This window comes from Anabrus simplex, chromosome 1, assembly GCF_040414725.1.
Source record: "Anabrus simplex isolate iqAnaSimp1 chromosome 1, ASM4041472v1, whole genome shotgun sequence".
Taxonomy (NCBI): Eukaryota; Metazoa; Arthropoda; class Insecta; order Orthoptera; family Tettigoniidae; genus Anabrus; species Anabrus simplex.
In genome coordinates, this window is record NC_090265.1 from 708,188,572 (window position 1) to 708,213,784 (window position 25,213).

Here is a 25,213-nt window from a genome sequence, read left to right on the forward strand (position 1 = left end):
TTATTATATACATATATATAATCAACTAGCACACTATTGCTCTCTACTAAGAAACCAACCTTCTCCTTAACCCATGTCTCTCTCATTTCCAGCTTCCTGCTTATTACACCAAATGCAGAAAAACAGTTCATAAAATTAGTACAATATCACCAAAATGATAATGGAGTAAATTATATTCACTAGATGCCATGAAGTACATAATCTAGCTATTGTATTTTTGAATACTTCACTATTCACCCGAACAGATGGAACAAGCACCCGAAGATGTAAAAAATGGGTCGTCTGTTGCTTCAGCTGCTAAACGACATGGCATCCCTCGAATCTCTCTCTTATACCGATCTAAGGTGAAACAAAAAAAAAATGAGGATAACAAGACTTGACCCAATTCTTTCAGTGGATGAAGAAGGAATTCTTACATGCTGGATAAAATTTATAGCAAAAGCTGGCTTTTCTCTTACTAAAGACGACCTAATCAGTTGTGCAAATAGCTTTTGAGTAAGCTGAACAGGAAAACTTCCATTGTTTCTGGTCATGAATGGTTCAAATCTATATATATATAAAATACGAGTTTTGTCTGTACATTGCTCAGAATTTGAAAAGAATGGTATTTCTGTATCGGTCATGTCAACAGTAACAAGGAAATGGACTTTTTACTTTTCCGTAATTTCTGTCTGTCTGTATGTATGTATGTATGTACACACATCTCTAGAAAACGGCTAAAGAGAATTTAATGAAAATCGGTATGCAAAGCCGCTACAATCTAGGCCAAAAATAATTTCATTCACGCTGACAGAAATGGTAGTTTAGGGGAAGACCTAAACTTTAATTTTCAAATATTTATGTTATTAGTGGTCCTACCTTACTAATAAAAAATTGGTATGCAAAGTCGGGGAATAAGTCGCTACAATCTAGGCTATAAATCATTTCATTCATGCTGATTGAAATGGTAGTTGACGGGAAGGCCTACAATTTAATTTTCAAATATTTATGTGATTAGTGGTCCTATCTCATTGAAAGCTGGCATGCAAAGTCGGAAAATGAGCTACTACAATCGAGGCTATTCACGCTGAGTGAAATGGTAGTTTAGGGGAAGGCCTCAAATTTAATTCTCAATTATTTATGTTATTAGTGGTCGTATTGATAAATACTACATAACCAAAGTTATATAGAATTAAATTTCTGACCATTTACGTGTTATACATTTCTTCTGTATCGGCTACGATAACAGATATTGATGAATTTGTATTTTTGTTTTTAAGTCGACATCAAGGCCGAGCCACGAGAAAATGGGTTAACAGAATTTAATGAAAATCGGCATATAGAGTCGGGGAATAATAAACTATAGTCTAAGATATAAACAATTGTATTCATCCTGGACGAAATTGTAGTTTAGGGGAAGGCGCCTAAAAGGTAATTTTTAAATACCTATGTTATTGGTCCTATTGAAAAGTATTACATAACAAAAGTTATAGAGAATATAATTTCCGATCATTTATCTTTTATTCAGTTTTACCATAGCGAGTATGATAAGAGTGGTATTTCAGAGTTGGAAGAAGACTAAATGTGAAGGCCTACAATACCGAAAGCGCACAACATTGATCAACAATAACATTACATTGACCATTGTTTGTTGTGATGTTCCTTGTCTCTTATGCTGCTTCTCAACTCCGATAGATGAGATTACTGCTGCATACCGAGTATTACAGCCGGACTGAATATTGGCAGGAAATGGCCGGTGAGTTAGAAAACTTTCTTCTTTAGCATGCCATTCCTCTGGTTTATACTTTTTCTGATACAGCTGATACATAACACACTGGTTCATTATAGTATTCCAGCTATTCGATCTCTACTCTGATGCGCTGTTTTGATGTGCAAGCGGGTCTACCATTACAGTGAAAATTCCCTCTCAGTCTTCATATGAGAAAAGCTGTTTGGTGACTTCCCCGTCGCGTTTCTAGGATAACGTTAAGAGCTATGCAATTTAATACATTCTTGCTCACAACGCGTACACTACCTAACCTAGAATTCTGTATACAATATAGAATTCCGTAGCGAAGCACGGGTACATCAAACCAAACCAAACCCAACCCCATGGCACTACAGCCCTTGAAGGGCCTTGGCATACCAAGCGACCGCTGCTCAGCCCAAAGGCCTGCAGATTGCGAGGTGTCGTGTCGTCAGCACGACGAATCCTCTCAGCCGTTATTCTTGCCTTTCTAGACCGGGGCCGCCATCTCACCGTCAGATAGCTCCTAAATTCTAATCACATAGGCTGAGTGTACCTCGTACCAGCCCTCAGGTCTAGGTAAAAATCCCTGACCTGGTCAGGAATCAAACCGGGGCCTCCGTGTAAGAGGCAGGCACGCTACCCCTACACCACGGGGCCAGCTACGGGTACATCAGCTAGTCATTTATACGAAGCAATCCCTCTATATCTTTATGGACACCTGAAAATTTAACAACTTCAAGGGCAAATGTGTTGTCAGCAGAATTAAGAAATTGGTATTCCGAAGTATATACTTATCTTTCAGGTGAGAACGTCCTTGATGCTTTGAAGGATCCTGTGAGAGTTTTCAATTCAAATGAAACTGGTATTTTCCTCAATCCAAAAGGTGGACAAAACTTAGCAACTTAAGGTGACAAGAAAGTGCATCAGAAAGTTAATCCTGATGAGGAGTGCCTCACAGTTTTGATCACAGCTAATGCAGCTGGTCTTTTACCACCTCTTACTCATTGTATTTAAGTATGAGTGTATCCCCAGTGATATAGTTACCAGCGTTCCTGAAGACTGGGGAATTGGAAGATCTGAAAATGGTTGGATGACAGAGGCTCTGTTATATGAGTTCATAACAAACATTTCTTTACCCCTGCCTCTTGAGAAACCAAATCAAATTACCAGTAATCTTATTCCTGGATGGGCACTGTTCTCATCTTACCCTGCACACTAGTGAGTTCTGTGCAGAGAAAGGAATAATACTGGTAGCGCTTGTTCCCAATGCCACACACATTTTGCAACCCATGGACGTTTCAGCATTTCGATCATTAAAAGGTCGTTGCAAAGATACAGTTCATAAATTGAGAATGAAAAATATTGAAAACTCCGTGTTGAAAAAGAAAGACTTTGCCCCATTTTGAAAGAAGTCCTCAATGATCTTCCATCAATAGCCATTAAAATGGTTTTAGGAAATGTGGCTTTTCATCTTGGGATCCCGATGCCATTCTTATTGGTTCTATAATCATGGACCAACGTAAAAATGAAAATCACACGAAGGATACACCCATAGACCAAAGTACAAATGAAAATAACATGAAGGAAAATGACGTGCTTGAAATCCAGATAGGACTGAAGATAGTGGAAGAAATTATCGGAAAGGACAAAGTAGAAATATTTGAAAAGTCTACCGTTTGGAGCGGTTCAGTTGAAGATATTTCTTTATTCAAGATGTGGAAAAATCTGAGCGAAATATGCAGAGAATCTGGATTGGATAGGTGTCAAAATCATTCATTGGTTTCTTCAGCTGCTTTAATGATATCCCAATGGCAACTTCAGTATGGAAAACAATAGATATGAAGGGAATTTCTAACAGAACAATATGCCTTCTACAAGCGGAACAAACACGACTTTCAATATTCTTGGAAGTATGCTGGGCCCCTTTAAAAAAACCTCTTTTGGCTGGAAGTTTCTAATACCCAAAAGAAGCTCTTCCTTCGGCTGTGACATCAAAATCATGGCAAGATTACTATAAATTAAAGCAGAGAGGAAACTTGAATTCGAAAGCAAAAAAAAAAAAAAAAAAAAAGCTGCAGAGAGACAGAGAAAGAAAGAGCTTAACGAAGCACTACAGTTAAAGAAAGAGGGAAAGAAAACAAAAGCAAGAAGGGGAAATATTTTCTTCTGAGGAAGAAGAATGGGTTCCTTCAAGCAATAGCACAGATGATGTTAGCTTCCATTTGTCGAGCGATTCAGATAACGAAAACTTTGATGTTGGAGTTGAAATGAATGGAAACTCTAGGCCTAATATTTCTGATTCGGATAACTGTAACGAAGATCAGGAAGACAATGAAGACAATAACTGTATTGATCTGGATCAAAACAGAATTCCCATTCATGAAAAAGGCACTGAACAACTTAAGTCAGAAGACTTACACAAGCATTTGGGAAGTTCAACAACCTATCGAGAAGAATAAGATTCCAGTGTAGTCCTAAAGAAACCTGAACAACTTAAAGGAGGACTTTGCACTGTGTTGTGTGAACATGTTGAATCGTAAATGATCAATAAAACATGTTGTACATGTAACTGAAGTGCACACGCCAGATCGTGTTCTCGCAGTTACGTTAAATCCTTAAGCAAGGTTTTTGTTAAAAAAATGAAAATAATGGTACAATTTTGGTGAATGAAATCATTGAAATTTTACAACCATCGATTTTTGCTTCAAATTCAGGAAGGCAGTACCAATTTCCTTGCTCACTAAATGTAAATTTGTAATTTCAGAGTTGTTGACTGTCACTGCGAGTAGTAGGATACACTGTTTTTGTATTTAGACCTACTGTACATGGTGCTCCTTAGCTCAGTTACAGTGTTAGGAGAAGAGAACTTAGGATAGGCTAAAATTTCTGTCATTTGCACTTGTGTTATGTAACTGATTTGTTGAAAAACTTAAAAAATACTTTTAAAATATAAGTAGGCCTAAGTAAATGCAAATAGTAGACCTACTGCATGAGTTTTATTTGTCGACATGTGGTTCCATCCTGTGTCAACAATTGGTGTTTTTAATTATTTTGGGTGTAATCAAATGGTTACCTCTTTACCCTAGAAAACAAATCTACTTTTCAACTCGCTACTAAATATTTTTTGCAAACTTCACGCCTGCAGTACAAATCTACAGAACTATAGAAGCAACGGATTTGTTTGCAAATGGTATAATATTCGGCAAATCTAGTGGACAATAGATACTTTCTTACCTTGAGGGTGTCATAAACTAGTGCTCTTACCCAAAGTCTGGATTGTATGGAGGATGTTGCCATACCTCCCACTTGGATCGCTGCAGCAGTTCAGACATTTGGCGGGCTGTGTGAGTTATTGCGTTATCATGCAACAAAATCATGTCAGCGCTCAATTTTCCCCAACGCTTTTCTTTAATTGCCTAATGCAACCAGTTTAATGTTTGACAATACAAAGAACACTGTCACCATTACCTTTCCTGCTGAAGGTTGGACCTTGGCCTTCTTTCGGGGTGATGTGATATGCACCCATTTCATCGGCGTTCTCTTTGTTTCGGGGGTGAAGTGGTGGACCCATGTTTCATCCAGTGATGATTCGATGCAGGAACTTGTTGCTCTCCACAGAATACCATTGCAAAAATGCCAGTGACGATTGGAAACACCCCTTGTGAATGTCGGTGAGCAGACGTGAGAACCATCTTTGACACAGTTTACGAAATCCAAGGTGCTGGTGAACAATGGAAAACACACTGCCATACGAAATGTTCAGCATGCTGGCAATTTCCTGCAGTGTTATGTGCCGATTCTCTCTAATGATCCCATCCACACGGTCAATAATTGCAATGGCACTGGATGTTGTGTGCCTTCCTTCGTGATATTCGTCCGTGAGATCCGTGCGTCCGGCGTCAAATTGCTTATGCCACTTTACAATACCTGGGTGAGAAATTGCACGCTCACCATATACAGCACCGATTTCATGATGAATGTCCTCGCAATTGAGCCGTTGCACGCACCTCCAATTTGGAGTGAACATCCAGTTGACGTGCAACTGAGCCTAGCCTGCTCTGCACGCACAACACAATGGGATATCACATCAACCTTCCTATCGGATGTATCAGCAGTTACTGTAGCTTGCTCCGCATTGGCCACAGTCATGACACACAGCGTACTTTTGTGGCGAGCTAGTGTAACGTACTTTTTGATTTGCCCTTGTATGTCTCTGTCATGGCCACCCATCAAACTTCATATCACAGCCTGCTTGGTTGCTAGGTAACATTGGGTCACACATTTTGCATCACTAATTTCAGATGAACCCTAGCCATGAGACATATTTATGCCAAAAGGTTCAAACCAACTGCTACGGTAACAGGAAGAAAAAATGAATCAGAGGGGATTCCAGGATCCACCAGCACAGGCTCCGTGGCTGTGGGCCATACGTCTGTATGACGTCGTGAGCGCTGGCGTTCAGAGGTTGAGATTTACACTAATGGCGGATAACTTGAAGGGAAGATGGCTAGTGACAAGACAATTAGTTTGGACTGGTTAGTTCCGGCTAGTGACAACGCTATAGGCTGCAGGCATGCAAAGGGGATCTAGGGCATTAGCACCCATTAATGGTGAGATAGGGAGATCATGTTCGCTCTGTCAGCCAAGAGAACAAGAATGTTCATAACTGTCACTTTACTAAAACGGAACCTTCTTTTACATTGTTAGTCACAGTACATTTCTACAGGATTTTTCCATGTGTTTCAAATACTATATGGATACATGGAAAATATTCTGTGTATGAAATGTAACATATTCAGCGAAACCATTATCCTCCGCCTTGCTACGAAACAGCATAAGTGAGTCGCTTAAATGTATGAAGGAGTTCCACTTAAAGGAGTAAGTGGGACACTAAAGTACGTAATATGAAGTGAAACGTAGCTTTTAAGAGGCACTTAAGTGTTGTCTATGAATTCCAAATTGTTGATGATTTTAATTCATTCTTGGATTTTCTGCTTTTCTGTATTGTTTGGTTTCTTTCAGGGTCCCTCCAAAAATGGAAAATTGAGTTTCCACTATAAAAGTATAATCAAAGTACAAAAATATTGCTTTATTTTACATATTAACAGGTACATGATACAAAAAAGTAATATCACAAGTTAAAAGTAAGTCTTACAGTATAAATATTTATAAATGGCAACAAATTCCAAAATATTACAGCACTATTAGCTTCACTACACTACAAATTTTGGCGAGTAACATTATTACGTTTGTACAAATGCAAACATCAATACTTCTTAAATTACACCATGTAATTTAGACGACCACCGGGAAGAATTATAAATTAACAATAATTACATTAATTACATCAAGCAAATACACAACTATGCTTTAAATGAGCCCTGGAGTCGTTTATATTTTTGATTGTGCTCAAAAGCAAAGTTCTCTCCATTTCACCATTCCGAGAGCACTTTCATTACAAATAAATGCAATGATTGATGTAACTTGAATTCAGTCTCAAAATTTATTGCATTAAATCTTACATTACACCTTAGATGGAAAGGCTAAGAGAGACGATTTCAAAATCCCATATGCCAACAGTTAATTTATGCAACATGCACAAGTTTTTTATTTACTTTTTTACTGAGAATGATATCGACCTTGATATTAACACATTGACGGCGGGCCCCGAATGGAGGCCGCTATTCCATGTAGACCAGATAGTTCAAGCCTCCAAGAAAGAAATTACACTGCTGCACTCAAATTACTGTAACTCGAAAATCATTCAAGATATCGACCTTAAACTTGGAATACGTACTCACTAGGTTGTTTAGTAGTCTATAGGTTGTGATACCTTTCATAGCAGTACCGTTTTTGGCTCCCCTTAATAGTCTTTCTAAGCACTGTGTAGTATAAATGCCCTGTTTGTGCCATTCGTGTATGCATTGTATTCAAGTATGCAAGGATTTCTATTTATACGGCTATTCCCCGTTTAGTGTCAGCCGCTAATCATTAGAAACATCTAATTCACTGTCACTCGGTACCTATTATAACTGGCTTGTACATAACTGATCACAATTATCGGTAGCCGTCGGCAACTGACTGCCGCGCCATGTTGACATCCGCACTGGAGCTCAAGGGAATACATCTACATATTCAACATTATTTTGTTAAACACATGAAAGTTTAAAGTGGTGGTGATTAGTGTTTTAAGAGGAAGTACAACTAGGCAACCATCCTCTATATAACACTAATCACAGAGAAGAAATGGAAGGGGGTCCGAAACTTCAAAAACTGAAGGTATCGGCCAAAGGAAGACAAGGGCCACAAAGGGCATGAAAATGAAAGACTCCCTAGGCCTCCATACGTAATACCGTCGGGGTTTGAAAAGAACAAGATTTGACGAAGGGAGGTCAGATAGGATAGATGAAAGTGAGGAGGCTGGCACAAATAAGTGGAAGTAATGCCAGGACTCAGCTAAGGGCCCCGTGGTCGCCAATCCACGCTCCAAAGTTTAGAGCCCTCGGGGCCCCTATTAGTCGCCTCTTACGACAGGCAGGAGATACCATGGGTGTTATTCTACCGGCCCCACCCATGGACGGCATGAAAGTTTAAAGAAAGAAATTTATATTCCATGATAACACCACTTAGAACTCCCAATCTCCCCTACAATTTGGTCAATACTCAAGGAAATATGAGATGCATAAAAGAGAAAATTCTCGTAGCCTGTCACCTACTGTCAGCTGTCACCTACCATCAGCTGAGAAAATACGAGAATTCTCAGGGCTCATCACCAATGTGGCACATCAAACAATGAATCTGCATATATATATTGAAATACTTTGTCGTCACATAGGGCACGTTGCCATGGGCGCGCCATCTTGTACAGTGATTCTTGGCGAGTAAGAACACCCGTGTATCTATGAAGTTTCTATGGCTACAAAGACCATAGAATTAAAAAGGATACAGCGACTCCAAAATCTATCATCCCTCTACTCCATCCTCTAATCCATGACATGATTGAAAGTAGTTAAAATTATACCCAACAGATAGCACAAGCTACAAACAATGCCCATGCGTAAAAATGGAGATCTCCGGGGAACATCAACAACCGCTGGTCGCAGTACAACGGAGATCTCCGGGGCCGGACGTCAATGTGTTAATGGCACAGAGAGATTGTACTAATGAAGGTTGTGAACAAAAATTTTATCAAACACAAAGTTTAACCTAATATTAAATTCAATACAGGCCACAACACCAGAAATATGTACAAAAGGTACAACATTGTTAAAACATGGTTCAGGAGTCTCAACCAATAATACTAGCTAACTGCCCAGTTTTCAGTTGCTTATAAAACAAATGGTATGATTGCTTTTCTCTCCTTTGGGTAACTTTTAAATTTGGATTGGTACCACCAATGAGTCAGCAGGCCAGTTTCCACCTGAAAACATAAAGAAAATGCTAGTTAACTTAACCCTTTCAATGCTAGGTTTTTAATGTATACGTACTCCCTGTGTGCTTGGCTTTAATAAAATCATATATCATATGGTTGACAAATATAACATTTTCTCTGCTTGTCATGAGTATTGTAAGTGCAAAAACCACACAAATTTTCATTCAAATTTGCATCATTCCATTTCTGAAGTCTACTATTCACAGAAACTGGGTAAACTAGTAAGTCCTTGTAACATTCATTGGTAGCCTCCACAACAACCTATACCAGTGCAGAACTGAACAAAAAATAAAATAAAACATCAAAATTAAAAAAATCTATTTTTGGAGAATCATCATGTAATATACTGTGTACAACACAAGAATTGTGTGATCAGAAAGTATGAAGAACTGGAGTAAAGTGACCAGTTATCCAAGAAAATTATGATGACTTATTTACTATGTTTCACTGGTGGAGATGGGTCTCCGCGGCTAAGGTGGCAGCGCACCGGCCTTTCACCGCTGGGTTCCGTAGTTCAAATCCCGGTCACTCCATGCGAGTATTGTGCTGGATGAAGTGGAGGCGGGACAGGTTTTTCTCTGGGTACTCCCTGTCATCTTTCATTCCAGCAACACTCTCCAATAACATTTCATTTCATCTGTCAGGCATTTATCATTGCCTCAGAGGAGCGCGACAAGCTTCGGCAGCCGGCACAATTCCTATCCTCGCGGCTGATGGGGACTTCATTCATTCCATTCCTGACCCGGCGAATGACTGGAAATAGGCTGTGGATTTTCATTTCACTGGTGGAGGTCAACTTTTTTTCTCCTTTGTCTTCCTCACTGATGTCTCTGTCATTGTCCGCATCGTCACTGTTCCTTTTTATCACATCTCCAACATTATATTCACCGTCACTTTCATTGTCCAGAAAGTCTGCTTCACTATCAACTAAAAACTGTTCAATTTCATCATTGCCAAGGCATCTCCTCTTTTGCGGCGCAGCCATTTTTGTTGTGGTCGGAAGCAAAGAAGATATATATTTCATCATTGCTAGGAAACAAAATCCTAACGCAAATACGAGGAAAGTGAGCTATCTCTTCTTTAAAACTTCCTTGAACTTCTAGCGTCTAACATTTGAACTGATCTTTCGCTGCACCTATTTTTATGGGTTTAGCAAAGTGAGCGCTGCACAAAAACATAAATTTACGGGTTTAGCACAGGTGGCTCGTCATCAAACAATGTATATTTATGGGATTAGCATTGACTGGGTTAAATACATAAACAATATTCACTCAATGAGGAGAGATCTTGAGTCTTGTGAGGGGAGTAAAGAGCTGGCTGGATAAAAATAAGAGAAACATAGAAACAACAGAGAAGCTGCTCAAGATCTTTTCTGTTGCTCTCTCAATGCTCACTGACTTGCACTTGTGATACTGTACATATTTTACTGAAATCAGTCCAGATCAATTCCAACTCCTTGGCTGAATGATCAGCGTAGAGGCCTCCGGTTCAGAGGTATTAATTCACTGGCTCGGGGACAGGGCATTTGAGCTGTCCTCAACATCCCTGCGATTCAGCCTCAACACAGAACACTATCCTCCACCATAATAACACACAATTTTCCATACAGGGCAGATGCCGTCCATCCACACTGTAGTGTGTGCCTTGTAAGGACTGCACCAAGCAATCAACAGCCACACGAAATTGTTATTAACCAGTCCAAGGCACTGGGGTTAACAAATTAACCAGCTGACTGGAAGGCTCCTTGTGTTCAAGAATTCCATGAATTTTCTAATGATAAAGCGAGCTGGCTGCATGGTGCAAGCTGTGTAGCTGTAAGCTTGCATTCAGGAGGTCGGCAGCCCTGAAAGTAGTTCTCTGTTGTTTCCTAATTTCATACCAGGTGACGTTACAGACAGTGAAAGTGATTTTGACTCTTACAAATTTAGCTTATTGAGCATTAGGGTTTAGCAGGAAATAGCCATGAATGGAAGGCTGTAACATGACTGCTTCCTTCCCCGTCCTGGCCCTTTCCTATCCCATCGTCATGAAAACCTATCTGAATTAGTACAAAAATTCCAATGTGCGGAATCTGAAAGTGGTCATAGAAGACTAGGGATTGTTCACACTATGGGTGCAGTCATGGTACACTCTTGCCACGGTCACAGTGCAATTACAGACAACAGGTATTCGCATTAGGACGAGCAGCCTTAAGGCAAGCTCTGTTCATGACTACTCAAGATGAAATCACTCCATTGTTGTTTTAATAATGTTGAGTTTTCTACGAGACAGTAAGCAGTTATTGTGTTTATTGTGATTACACCTGCACGACGAGGAAGAAGACAGAAGATTGGAAGCCAGGGTGGGAACTCAAAAGCATGGGCACTACACTTGCTGGTGGTGTATTCACACTGCTGGTCCAGTCTTGGAGCGGTACGATCACACTCCAGTCAAATATTCTATGAAAGAATCGTTGCTTGCCCGTGTTAGTGTGAACAGTTCTCATAAAATCAATAATACCTGACTGGACCGTGACTGTAGTGATACCGTATCTGAGTCGTATCATTCCGGCCCAAAAGAGATACAGTAGAACCTCGATAATTCGAAATCGGTTAATTCAAAATCCCACCTAATTCGAAGAAGCTCTCGTTCTCGGAAACATGAGATACAGTTTTGCATGTTAATTAAATTGTTTAATTCGAAATATGGATAATTCGTAGTACAATGTCGGCCCCATTACCGAAATTCAGACTTTTAATTCGAAACTGCCTTTACAGTTTAAAACAATAGTAAGTTATGTTACAGAGTAATTTCAAGTCGAAATTTATTCGCGTCATAATAGAACGCGTGTTCTGGAACGTGGAGGGGTACAATCCGCACTTACACTCACTTCAGTGGGTCTACAGTGCGCTTCATGATTGCTAAGTTGAATGAAATTGGAATTCTTTTGTATTCAACCTTTTAAGGAATGCCATAGGCAGTGTGCGGAAAAACAGAATCCGCGAACACTGGCGATGCCGACAGTTGACGAAAAACATGGCTCATATAATAAATTCGTAGGCACCGAACAATATTGTCATTGCCGACGAAACTGCATTGCTTTATTTTAATGCGAGTCCAAACGGTCTTATGGTTTTAAAGGAGACTGTGCCAGCCGGGGAATCGTATAAAGGTCGGGGATGGGGGTCGTTGTAGTGCGTTGCAATACACATGGAAGCAAGAAACTTCATCCCCTCGTCATAGGAAAGTTAGATAAGCCACAATGTTTTAAGGACGTCGCTCACTTTCCATGCTAGTACAAAGCATCTATAAATGGAAACAGTACAAAAATCAAAAAAATAATGCATTTGCACAGGGGAACCAGCATAATTTATCCTCGTCTTCGAATTGTGTTTTTTTTTCTTTCGTTGTGTGAGGTTATGTTTGTCAGTGCATTATTTGAACATTGTAAATGCACCCTGTTGGACACATTTTGGAAATAGTTCTTTCCATGACATTTGAAAGGTTTAAACTGTGAATCGAGGTGATTGCATGTATTAATGCGTCTTAGAACACATTGTGACGTGGCAAGTGTTTACATTTCTGAAGTACGAGCTGGAAATCGTACAAGGATAGAGTCATAGGAAAGTTCGATTTTAAAGGCATCAGGTACTTTCTGTGTAAATACAAGGCATCTAAAATGCATATAGTATAGTAATCCAATGAATAAAGCACATGCACATGGGAGCCAGCACAGATTTCTCCTCGTCTTTGAATCGTGCTGTTTTCTTTCTTTCTTTCTTTCGTTGCATGAGGTTATGTTTGCCAGTGAGATATCCAAGTGCATTATTTGAATACTGTAAATGCACCTTCTTGGATACATTTTGGAAATAGTTCTTTTTTCATGGTTTATGAAAGATATAAACTGTGAATCAAAGTTAACTGCATGCTGGCAGTAACGGACCTTAGAACATTTTGCAACGTGGCAAGAGTTGGTACTTCTGAATTACGAATTGGCGGTTAATTCGAAATTACGTAATTCGAGTCCCAACGACTGCGAATTAACAAGGTTTTACTGTATTCAGATTATTATTTGACATAATATATAAATTTTATTCATATAAATATCAGTCATATATGGTAGAGTAATGAATCCCAAGATAGCTGAGACCGGAAATCTATGGAGCCATCAAGTCGCTGGATATTGCTCAACATTTCCTCGGGACCGTGAGAATAGCTTATCGTCACCAAGCATTGGCACAGATCGGCACGTGTACAAGGTGCTGACCAAGCTAAATATTCAGCCAATGAGAACGTGAGGATATGGCAAACATGGAGTCTACATCGCGGGAAGTTATAATCCCAGGTTGACCAACGTGTACAGTTGCTTGAGTTAAATTCTGTCATTTGTTGGATTTCCACTGGTCTATAAGTGAAATATAATCAGGAATACGATATAAAAATTATAGGAAGAGATTTGATATGATTTGAACTGTGGTTTATTAATGTGTTATAATTGATATTGTGTCATTATCAACGGCAAGCATTCTGATTGGCGGTTTGTCTAGACAAGCGGGAATCCCATAGTTGAAACGGCGTTACCTAAGCGTACTGAGCACCCCAAGCTCTGGAGAGCATCATTCTGATCGCGGTAGCCGAGGTGATGTGAAGTTGTTCGGTGTGCTCTGAAAATTATACTTAAAAGTTGCCACGAGTATATATCAGTAACAGTATATGGTTTTAAACAGTGTTTCAGTCGTGCAGTTGGATAAAGTAACTGATGCAGAGTTAACTGCAGATCATATTATCGCAAGGTTCACTACCAATATTAGCCGCAGTGTAGAAAGTACAGGAGAGATGTGCCATTGTCTCATATTTTCGTGTCGGTTGCGTTTCGCGAGGAACTCTCGATCCGTACCGCATGCCGCTCTCAATAACTGTGTACATAAACCCTTAAGTGTAAAATTTGTAGTGTATTTATTTTATGTCAGTGTGTTGGCTGAGTGTGTAGCCAAGCAAGGGTTGTTCGGCACGTGCAGAATTGAGCGGTGAAGAGATATTCATCCAAAACCTTCTGTGTTGCAGTGTTAAATAACTTTCAGCAAGAAGATGGCTTCGCCTATGGAAGAAGGAAGTGTATTTCTAAGTGTTGAAGCAGTGATCGACATGGAGTAGAAACCCAATAAGGCAGAGATGTGAGCTGCTGCCATGTATCCAGAGAGTCGTCCAAGTTAAGATAAGACGCATGTGTTAATTATGGAATGTTATATGGGTTATGTTAAAATACTAGTGCAGTTTAGAATAGGGATTTTATTTAACATAAAGTAAGCCTGGCGGCATGTGTTTATTTCACTCTGATCTTGTTGTATATACGGATAAGAGAGAAATGCATGTTCTCTATATTTTTATTTATGACTAGATAATTGGGATAATGAGGGATTTGGTAGGATTATTTGTTGTTCATTTATGCATGATAATTTAGTGTAGATTATTCCGATTTTTCCTTGTATATTGGTGCTAGGAGGATTAGATTGACAAGTTCATCCAAGTTCAAAGTTAAATTCTTGCCACTTTATTTTATTTTGGTCATTTAGAGAGACAGTAATAGTTAATTGCATGACGCATGGTATTTCAGAAGCTGTACGTAAGGAGCTGCATAACGACGTTGAAAGAATAGGATCTTCGAATTTAGGTTGGAATCTGTTTTTGCCCAATGATTTGCACAGGAAACGAACCGGGTCTCATAATGTAAAAGGCTGATGTGATTTGTGAGAGATATGAGAAGTTATGATGCATGCAGAGTTATAAAGTGATTATGCAGGCCGATTGCATGCCTGATATGTGAAAGAATAATGTGCAGTGGATATGTACATGCTATTGTCTTCTGAGAGAATATTATTATCAGAATTGACGGAATTGATTCCAGACCAATGAGTCTGATGTGTGTTAAATTGTCAAAGCATGCTAGGAAGGCATACGATTATATGTGAGTTTCCGTGTAGCCGACGAAAGATGATGTCTCGTTGCAAGCTGATATATTGGCCGTGTTTCTTAGACGGCGCGAATGAGATGGTATTTCCAAGTTACAATCTTGGGAGACAGAATCCAAGCCTTAGTACAGTGTTGAGTTCAACATTTCCTTTCAGCTCATAGCCCACCAGGAAATACTTGATGGATGACCGCGCTGTTGAGTGCTCAAATGCAGCAGAAGAAGGCAATGTTGCCCATTGCTTTCTACATGATACTGATGGAGAATTATATGTTTTTCCCTTACAGGATGACATTTTATGATGTTTCTTGTTGTTTGAATATCTTGTCTCGTTGTTAATGGGGAACAGCCCGAGTGCTGAGTTATACTGATAGTCAGTCTAGTTCTCACTAGATCCTTTGTGGTGAACCGCGATTCACGTAGAATCTGTGTAGTATGTAAGACACTTTCTCTTCATCCGATGTAAATAGATGTGTTATTTTGCTCATTTTGTTCATTGTAAATATAGCGTAGGTGAATGCCACTAGTATTTTTCATAATTCATATCATGTCCCATTGCGTCTTAGTTTTTCTTTTCATCGTAACTTTTCTTTATATTGTAATTTTTTTCTTTTAACGTTTAATTTTGTGACGGCTCTCACTAAATTAAATTTGTATCCTGTATCGTTGTGATGCTTTCAAGGGTAACTCCATTCGAAATAACTACGTATCAGTGTATGCGTACATATGTTACCATATATCATGAACAATGGACAAACAGAAGAAGATTATTTCTGAAAGTATGCAAGTATTCAATGTTGTGCTTGATACTTCATTTCACTTTTGTTTCTTTGAATAATTAATGTTGTTAATGTCTATTTCTTTAATTTTGAGATTTTTGTAATGACATTTTATTATTTGATTTTCGAGTAGTATGATTTGGGGATATTTATGAATAAACTCATCCTACCCCATATTATTGTTTCTCATTCGAGTTATACCTCCATTTTCCTGTCATTTACTTATATTTAAGTGTAGAACTTCGACTTTTAGCCTGACCCAATTGACGACCAACCCACTCTCTGTCCAACCCTGAGTTAGTCGGATGTTCGTACAGGAATGGAGGCATCGTCCTAGAGGGTATTTACCCCTGGGTACGGTACAGTATCCATAGTGTGAATCATCCCTTACCCATACATCATCAGTATGCTGCTGCCATGGTGAATGATGATGATGATCATACCTTGGCTGTCAAAATGCTAGTATTCTGAGTTGATGTCATCAGTCAATTTCAATATTCTGTTTTCATTCACATATCATGCTCCTATCAGCAAACTCCATGGAGACGGTTAAATTTAACCTTCCGATGAGCACGCCTTTTAATGCCTTTGGCTGGTATGCACTATCAAAGTACTTGGATTCAAATAACTCAGATCAAAGAAATTTGATAAAAGAACTTGGATGAAAACCATCTCGGACCAATCTTCGATGGGTTTCTCCATGTTGTTATATCTGATCACAGATTTCGTGATAAAGGTGAAAGATAACCTGGTAAAAATGGCCAATATATAAATTGGAGTGTCACTGCAGTGAAACTGCTTATTGCATGGTATGAGGAGAAAGATTTGCTGTATAACACAAAGTACACACATTATAAAACAGAGTTTTGCGTAAGAAATACACAAGAACCTCGTTTATCCGGATTAAGTGGGACCGGCACTGTTCCGGATTATAGAAAACCTGGATAATCTGGAAAACTAAAAACAAATACAGTACATGTTATATAGGCCCGGTTGTATAAAGACATCTGACTGGAGATCAATTAAGAACTTAGTTCTGAAAATGAACCGAGGTTACGACTTCATCGCGTTGTATAAAACTGAACTCGGTTTACACATGTGTAGTTCAAATGTAATCGGAGTTCAAAAAAGTGGACGTGGCAACACCGCAAAACAAATGAAATACGAAATAGCTCGGCCCTTTGGATAATACATAAATGGCGGGATTGACCTGGCCGTGACTGTAAACAAATGAAATACGAAACTGCCGTGACTGTCGAAGCAGGAGAAGAAGAAGAAATATTGAAATCTCGCGAAGTAAACATGGAAGGAAATTCAAAGGAGCGTTCTGCGAATTTCACACCGAAATAAAAGGACGATCTGGTGGATATTGTACTATCGAGCTACAAACATATAATAGAAAATAAAAGAACCGATATGGTGACATCAAAGTTGAACGAAAAAGCCGTTGACTTGTCAATTTAAAGAAATCTCCAACAACCAATTGAAAACTTCTTGTAGCATAAAACATAAACATGGGTGACAGGGGATAATTTCTTTGAGTAGGTTTTTGTAGTATGTCCCTTAACTTCAGTTCCAGTCGTTCCTCAACATCTTTCGAGAAACGGAATCTCATTTTGAACATTTGATCACTCATTTCAATCATCGGATTCCGTCTGTACCGAAAGACGCAAGAAACTCATTGTAAAACCAACTCTTCTTCATCAGACGAAAAGTCGGAATAATCTGACATCCCTGCTAGTTGCTTTGTTTTGTAAACTTGAAACATAATTTAAAATAATTCATTATTGAAGCAGTATCATAAAACTAAGTAACAACAACGTGTTGGTATGGCAGTAGGCTATTGTTTATATGATATTCTCACATAACCTCACTTCTGAAAAAATCTAGCGATATTTAGCAATATAATTTAATTATTAGCATTCAAGATATTTATAACTCATCTCGATATTATTAAGACGCGGTATTCTTACGCAGATACGATACAAGGAAACACTTCTCAAGTCTTCAGGACTAGTTCAATGTTTAATATGAACGATAATGATCTAGGTTCAAGGAGATTAACCGACGAATATTCGCCAGTCAAATCTGAACTTAGATCGAGACGAGATAATCTTAGATTAGCGTTTATACAACGGAAAATCGAAGTTCAACTTGACTGGCAGCCATTTTTCCTCGTTAAACTCAGATCAAATGTTTTATACAACCGGGCCATAATCTATTAACATAAGTTGTACACTAACACCTTTTTTAAAGTGTACACTAAAATATAACAACACTTTTCCTGCATTTACGACTCTTGTTTTCTGCACTAAAATAATGTGTTGAGTTTTTTTCTGTTTTAAATTTGAATAGCATTTGTATGTAGCACACTCACAAAGACGTTTTACTAACATCAGTTCTGCCGGTGTGGTTCAGTCTGGGATTCTAAATAAGCCATTAGTTTGTCCAGCTGCATTGTTGCCTCTCCACGAGTCATTGTTTCTTCTGATGGAGCTCCAGTTTCATTTTTAAATTCATCATCACTCTTGTCATTACCTGCCGAGATACAAGAGGCAATATTTTCTTCATATGTCATTATGCCATAGCCTGAATTACATTCACTTTTTAACCAGCCATTTACGTTGTTCACATCTACAACCGAGCATCCAGGAATGTGTGCAAATGTGTCAAGGAACTCAGAAGAGTCCACGGTTTCCCATTCTCAAATCCAGGCGAATGCCGGGACGGTACGTTTGATAGACTGTGGCCAAATTATTTCCGATTCCTGTCCTTAACTATCCTTTGTGTAAAAGATATTCAAGAAGAGTCGAACCCGTAAAAGAAATACTGTACAAGTTTTTTAAAAAATGTTTAATCCGGATAAACTGGAGATCCGGATTAATGAGGGCCAGATAAACGAGGTTCTTGTGTACAGAGATATAGCAAATGAACTTTTACAGGTCATTATGTTTGAGGATTTAAGAAAAAAAGTTCTCTGGCTGAAAACATTAAGGTAATTTGTAATATTATTACATTTTAATTATCTATGCCTAGTGCAACTTAGTGTTATAATTACAAACATAAAATAATTGCAGCAATTACCTTCATCTTTTTTTTTTTTGCTATTCATTTTTTGTCGCACCAACACAGATAGGTTTTACGGCGACGATGGGACAGGAAAGACCCAGGAATGGGAAGCGGCCATGGCCTTAATTAAGGTACAGCCCCAGCATTTGCCTGGTGTGAAAATGGGAAACCACGGAAAACCATCTTTAGGGCTGCCGACAGTGGTGTTCAAACCCACTATCTCCCGGATGCAAGCTCACAGCTGCGCGCTCCCAACCGCACGGCCAACTCGCCCGGTGACCTTCATCTTTTAGGCAAGTTTTGGGTCTTGAGAACATTTATTTTTTTCACATTCACAATCGTAATTATTAGAGTGCGTGTAATACATTGTATATACGAGGGCCATCCGGAAAGTAGTACCCCTTAGTGCCGCATGAAGCGCTGACGACTCGGGTAGCCGCTGGGCAAGGTCAGACCGCGTCAGTGGTTTGTCTGCCTGCTCTGTGCGAGGTTGAGTGACGCTAGCATTGCCTGTGTTGTGTCTGTGATCATTTAAAATGTTTAAGCAAATTGAGAACCCCGCCAGTTGTGAAGTAAGGGCCGTGATAAATTTCTTAATGCACGAAACTTTCGACCTTGTGATGTTCATCGCCAATTAACAGAGGTGTATGGAGACAATGTGATGGACGAGTCGTCTGTTCGGCGCTGGTGTCGCAACTTCAACCTGGGGAGGGGCAATACACACGACGAAGAGCGCTCAGGGAGACCATCTGTCATTACAGACCAACTACTGAGCGCAGTAGACGAATGCGTGAGGAACGATTGGCACGTCACAATTGATGAACTCTGTGAACATTTTCCTAATGTGTCTCGAACAATTGTTCATGAAATTGTCAAAGACCATCTGCATTATTCAAAAATCTGTGCAAGGTGGGTCCCTCGCATGCTTACAGAGGAGCACAAAACCAAGCGTATGGCTGCAGCACTGACGTTTCTGGGACGTTATTCCGATGAAGGAGACTCTTTCCTGACTCGCATCATTACTGGGGATGAAACATGGGTTTGTTATGCATCACCTGAGAGTAAACGACAGTCAATGGAGTGGCATCATGCTCATTCACCAGCCAAACCAAAAAAATTCAAGACAGTTCTGTCCAAAGGAAACCCATGGCAACCATTTTCTGGGATTGCCGAGGTGTACTGCTTATTGATTTTATGGCCCGTGGAGACACAATTAATGCTAATGCGTATTGTGAAACATAAAAGAAATTATGGCGGGCAATACAAAACCAACGGCGAGGTCTATTGTCTACAGGCGTCATTCTCCTTCATGACAATGCCAGGCCTCATGCAGCTGCGATAACACAACAACTTTTGCAGCAATTCAAGTGGGAAACCTTCGACCATCCCCCGTATAGCCCGGACTTGGGGCCCCTTCAGATTTTCATCTCTTTACGAAGGTTAAAGACTTTCTGGCGGGAAAAAGATTTGACAGCGATGAAGAACTTAAATGAGCCATGACTACGTATCTCAATACACTGGCGGCGGGGGACTATGACGCTGGAATACAAAAACTCGACCCATGTTATGACAAATGCCTAAATTTGCTTGGAGATTATGTGGAGAAGTAGTGTAAAGTATGCTCTTTCCAATAAAAATGTGTATATTTGTTAATATTTACTCCTGTGTCTTTATTGCGCAAACGGGTACCACTTTCTGGATGGCTTTCGTATATCTGAACATGCTCCAGTGGCAAGAAACGGCAGAGTTGCTGCCAGCCGCTCTTCTAAACTTATAGCATTTCTCAAACGGGTATTTTGCTTCACCATTAATGGAGCAACTTTCTCAACTAACTTCTGAAATGTGTCTATATCCATTCTTATCTATCTCCGGTATGATTTTTATTTTTTTTTGCTATTTGCTTTACGTCGCACTGACACAGATAGGTCTTATGGCGACGATGGGATAGGAGAGGCCTAGGAAGTGGAAGGAAGCGGCCGTGGCCTTAATTAAGGTACAGCCCCAGTATTTGCCTGGTGTGAAAATGGGAAACCACGGAAAACCATCTTCAGGGCTGCTGACAGTGGGGCTCGAACCCACTATCTCCCGATTACTGCGGTATGATTCTGGCTCCTCACTTTTCAGATTCATTGATTATTGTAATCAAAATTCCCGTAGAGCTTCTTCTCGCAACCCATGACCTCACCCAAAATGTTAGACTTTTCTTAACAATAGTCCTAGAATTATTACTGCACATGCACTTGCAACTGAAGTGGAAGCCTGCTCCATTATTGTTTACACTGCCTTCTCTGGGGGGGGGGGGGGAAATGTGGAGTTTGTCTAAGATAGTTGATGTAGTGTAATAGCAAATCTTTGATTACAACATGGCGTCAAACATTGATCAAATTATTTTATCAAAGTTGTTATCCAAGTTCTTTGATAGTGGGCACACTGTGAATTTATAACCACAATCATGAATGCCATTTAACTTCTATGCTTTGGAGACAAAGAAGATATGGAATAAAAGCAAATTACAATAGCATTTCTTGATATTCTGGAGGAGTACAAAAGTTACAAACATACATCTTCATTATAGTTTGTTGTTGACGGGACAATCATATAGTATGTACAAAGATCTCCCCAGTTACTATCCGCCAGTATTCAGGAAGGCTGTTTCTCTGGGGACACAGCTGTAATCCCCTATCAGAGATGAGTGGTAGCAGAAAAGACAAATCATATCACAACAATGGTCAATGTAAGTTATTGTCGATCAGTTTTATGAGCTTTCGTTATTGCAGGGCTTCATATTTAATATTCTTCTGACTCAGTTATTTTAGGGCATCGAATGTAACGGAAGTCCTTCCTTCTTTATTGGCTCCTCCTTGTCTTATTTTTCAAGCGAGCGTTCCTTTACGACATTTCTCATTTTTTTATACTTCACAATTTTCCTTGTTGATACGGACCAATCACCATGCGGTTTTACACCTTAAGACAATCGCGACAAAAACCATCGCCAGTTAACACGATTCAACAATATTACCATGTTAGGAATGCTCGGCGCTGATATGGACTAAGCAACAAAAGTCTAAGTTCATTAATTCTATATTACAGTCGATACAGTAAAACTGCATAAGACAAATGATCGGAACTCGTATTCTCTATAACTTTTGTTATGTAATACTTTTCAATAGGATCAATAACATAGGTATTTAAATAATTAAATTTTAGCCACCTTCCCCTAAACTATCATTTCATATGGTGTGAATAAAATTATACAGAGTGTTAGGGGTATACGTGCAGATATTAAGCTAGTCGGCAAAGAAAAATACATCTCACAATGTATGCTATGTATTTTTTACCTTGACCTATTAGTTTGCCCATAACTGAGCCAAATATTTCAGGACCTAATGTGTTTTGAACGGCCGTAGCAGGTTATGCCGGTCACGTCATTCTGTCCACGCGTAGTGGAAGTATAGTAGCAGAGTATAGGGCTTGTTGAACCTGTTTCTTATCGCAGGCCAACACATGTTGTTGTGCACTTCCCCTAAAGGCTTGGAAAGTAGGAGAGGATGACTCACGTGCCAGGCCACTTGGTGTACTCAAAAACCGGTCTAGGGTACTCTGTGTGAAATGTACACAGAATCCTTACAGATACGTACCAGCACATACATACGAATCAAGTATTGTGTAGTTGTGTGTGATTTATAAGACGTCAATGGCATTACCCAGTGATCCAAGCTGACAAAATGAAAGGAAATAGTTAATAAGTAAATGAAAAATGAGCGCAACATTTCTGTGCTGTTATTGCGACAGTCTACGATGAATTTCTGACAATAGACAATGCGAGTTGTCTATGCTTATTCATAAACTTTTCAGGTCAATGAAAGGACGGTGCACACTGAAAGAAAAGGCTGTAAGTATTCAGTCATACTGTTATTAATGAGACAGATTTCAAAAACCGTAGTTGCAACCATGCGTGAACATTGCTCGAAGGAAAAATAGCTTTTTTTTGCTAGTTGCTTTACGTCGCACCGACACAGATAGGTCTTATGGCGACGATGGGACAGGAAAGGCCTAGGAGTGAGAAGGAAGCGGCCATGGTCTTAATTAAGGTACAGCCCCAGCATTTGCCTGGTGTGAAAATGGGAAACCACGGAAAACCATCTTCAGGGCCGCTGACAGTGGGGTTCGAACCTGCTATCTCCCGAATACCGGATACTGGCCGCACTTAAGCGACTGCAGCTATCAAGCTTGGTCTACTGTGGAATTGCCGCCGGGCATTTCTAATAGAAGGCTTATTCTTCTATTTCCTAATCTGTTTATCCTCCAGGGTTAGTTTTCCCTCGGACTCAGCGAGGGATCCCACCTCTACCGCCTCAAGGGCAGTGTCCTGGAGCATGAGACATTGGGTCGGGGGATACAACTGGGGAGAATGACCAGTACCTCGCCCAGGCGGCCTTACCTTCTATGCTGAACAGGGGCCTTGCGGGGGAATGGGGAGATTGGAAGGGATAGACAAGGAAGAGGGAAGGAAGCGGCCATGGACTTAAGTTAGGTACCATCCCGGCATTTGCCTGGAGTAGTGAGAAACTATGGGAAACCACTTTCAGGATGGCTGAGGTGGGAATCGAACCACCTCTACTCATTTGACCTCCCGAGGCTTAGTGGACCCTGTTCCAGCCCTCGTACCACTTTTCATATTTCATGGCGGAGCTGGGAATGGAACACGAGCCTCCGGGGGGTGGCAGCTAATCACACTAACCACTATACCACAGAGGTGGACAGAAGGCTAATTACTGGCCGATAGGTAATGTAACGGACCCATTTAATTAAAACTTCTGTAATAATAATGTTACTACTATCTTTACGTTCCACTAACTAATTTTCACGGTTTTCGGAAACGCTGAAGTGCCAGAATTTTGTACCGCAGTACTTTTTTAAATGCAAGTAAATCCACAGACACGAGATTGGCGTATTTCAGCACCTTCAAATACCATCAAACTGAGCCGCCATCGAATCTGCCAAGGTGGGATCAGAAGACCAGCGCTCTCTATTGTCCGAGCTACTCAGACCGCCATTGGAGCTTAGACTAAGTTGATCGTGCGGTTAGGGGCGCGCAGCTGTGAGCTTGTATTCTGGTGATAGTGGGTTCGAACTCCACTGTCGGCAGCCGGGAAGATGGTTTTCCGCAGTTTCCCATTTTCACATCAGGGAAATGCTGGGACTGTACCTTTATTAGACTTTGAACGCTTCCTTCCCACTTGTATCCCTTTTCTCTCCCATCGTCGCCGTAAGACCTATTTGTGTCGGTGCGACGTAAAACAATTTGTAAGTACATGTTTCGGTAATTTCGGAGACATGTCTGCAATTATAATATTAATGATAATTCGGACCTGTTAAAAGTTCACTATTTTCTGACAGATTACGAGCTACAAAGTTTGAGTGGGGCGATTAACTTTTATTTTCATAATAGTAATAATAGACTAACACAGTTTTTATAATAATATTGTTAGTGGCTTTTCGACGGATGCAAGCTGACAGCTGCGCGCTCCTAATAGCATGGCCAACTTGCCCAGTAATAATAATTATTATTATTATAAATCTTTACGTGCCAATGGAGACGCGTGGTGTCGGAATTTTGCCCAAAGGTATTCTTTAACATGCCTGTAAATCTACCCATCAGAAGCGGTCGTATTTGAGTACCTTCAAATACCAGCGGACTGAGCCAGGATTGAGCCTGCTAAGTTCATGAAACCAGTGCTTGAACCGTCTGAGCCACTCAGCCTGGCAACGTTTATTTTGATATGTTTAATAGGCACTGCAAAATCAGCAGTCGCTAGAAGGCTTTCATTTCCATTTAAACATGTTCTCTTCGGTTGGAATCACGAAAGGAAGGTACATTTAATTAATTTATGTTTATAACATGTCCCTTACTTGTATGAAGTAAAACGTTCGATGCGTTTTGACATTTCAATTCCGATACTACTCACTTGAAAATCCTATCCCATGCATTCTTTTGTTGACATAATAAACTTTATTTACAGACATGTCAACACGGGATGTTTCTGCATACGGCCATGATATTGAAATTGCACTGTGGGAGAATATTCCACGTAAGCAGTTCGACAAAAGCACTAGACCTGTCATGTGTCGGTTCGGTTGTCTGCTGTTCCTAGCGACGGGGATGTGGCTGGACGGGTTCCCTGCCCCTACATGAAACCGGTCTGTCTGACCTTGACCTGAATAACAGCTGTCAGAGATGCGAATTATCGTCCGTA

The 25,213-nt window shown here is 39.9% G+C and overlaps 1 protein-coding gene across 3 annotated transcripts in view; it reads right to left on the minus strand.

Moving 5' to 3' along the window:
• LOC136857370 (polyprenol reductase) overlaps nucleotides 1–25,213 on the minus strand; it is a 76,836-nt gene that overhangs the window by 7,344 nt on the left and 44,279 nt on the right. For 2 of the 3 annotated variants that reach the window (XM_067135994.2, XM_067135993.2), the window contains exon 6: nucleotides 6,813–9,149. The exons of the other annotated variant lie outside the window; for it this stretch is intronic. In XM_067135994.2, the coding sequence (XP_066992095.2) occupies nucleotides 9,057–9,149 (93 nt within the window). In that variant the 3' untranslated portion in view covers nucleotides 6,813–9,056. Of the gene's footprint in view, nucleotides 1–6,812; nucleotides 9,150–25,213 lie in introns of those variants that run through there. 3 annotated transcript variants of the gene reach the window in all.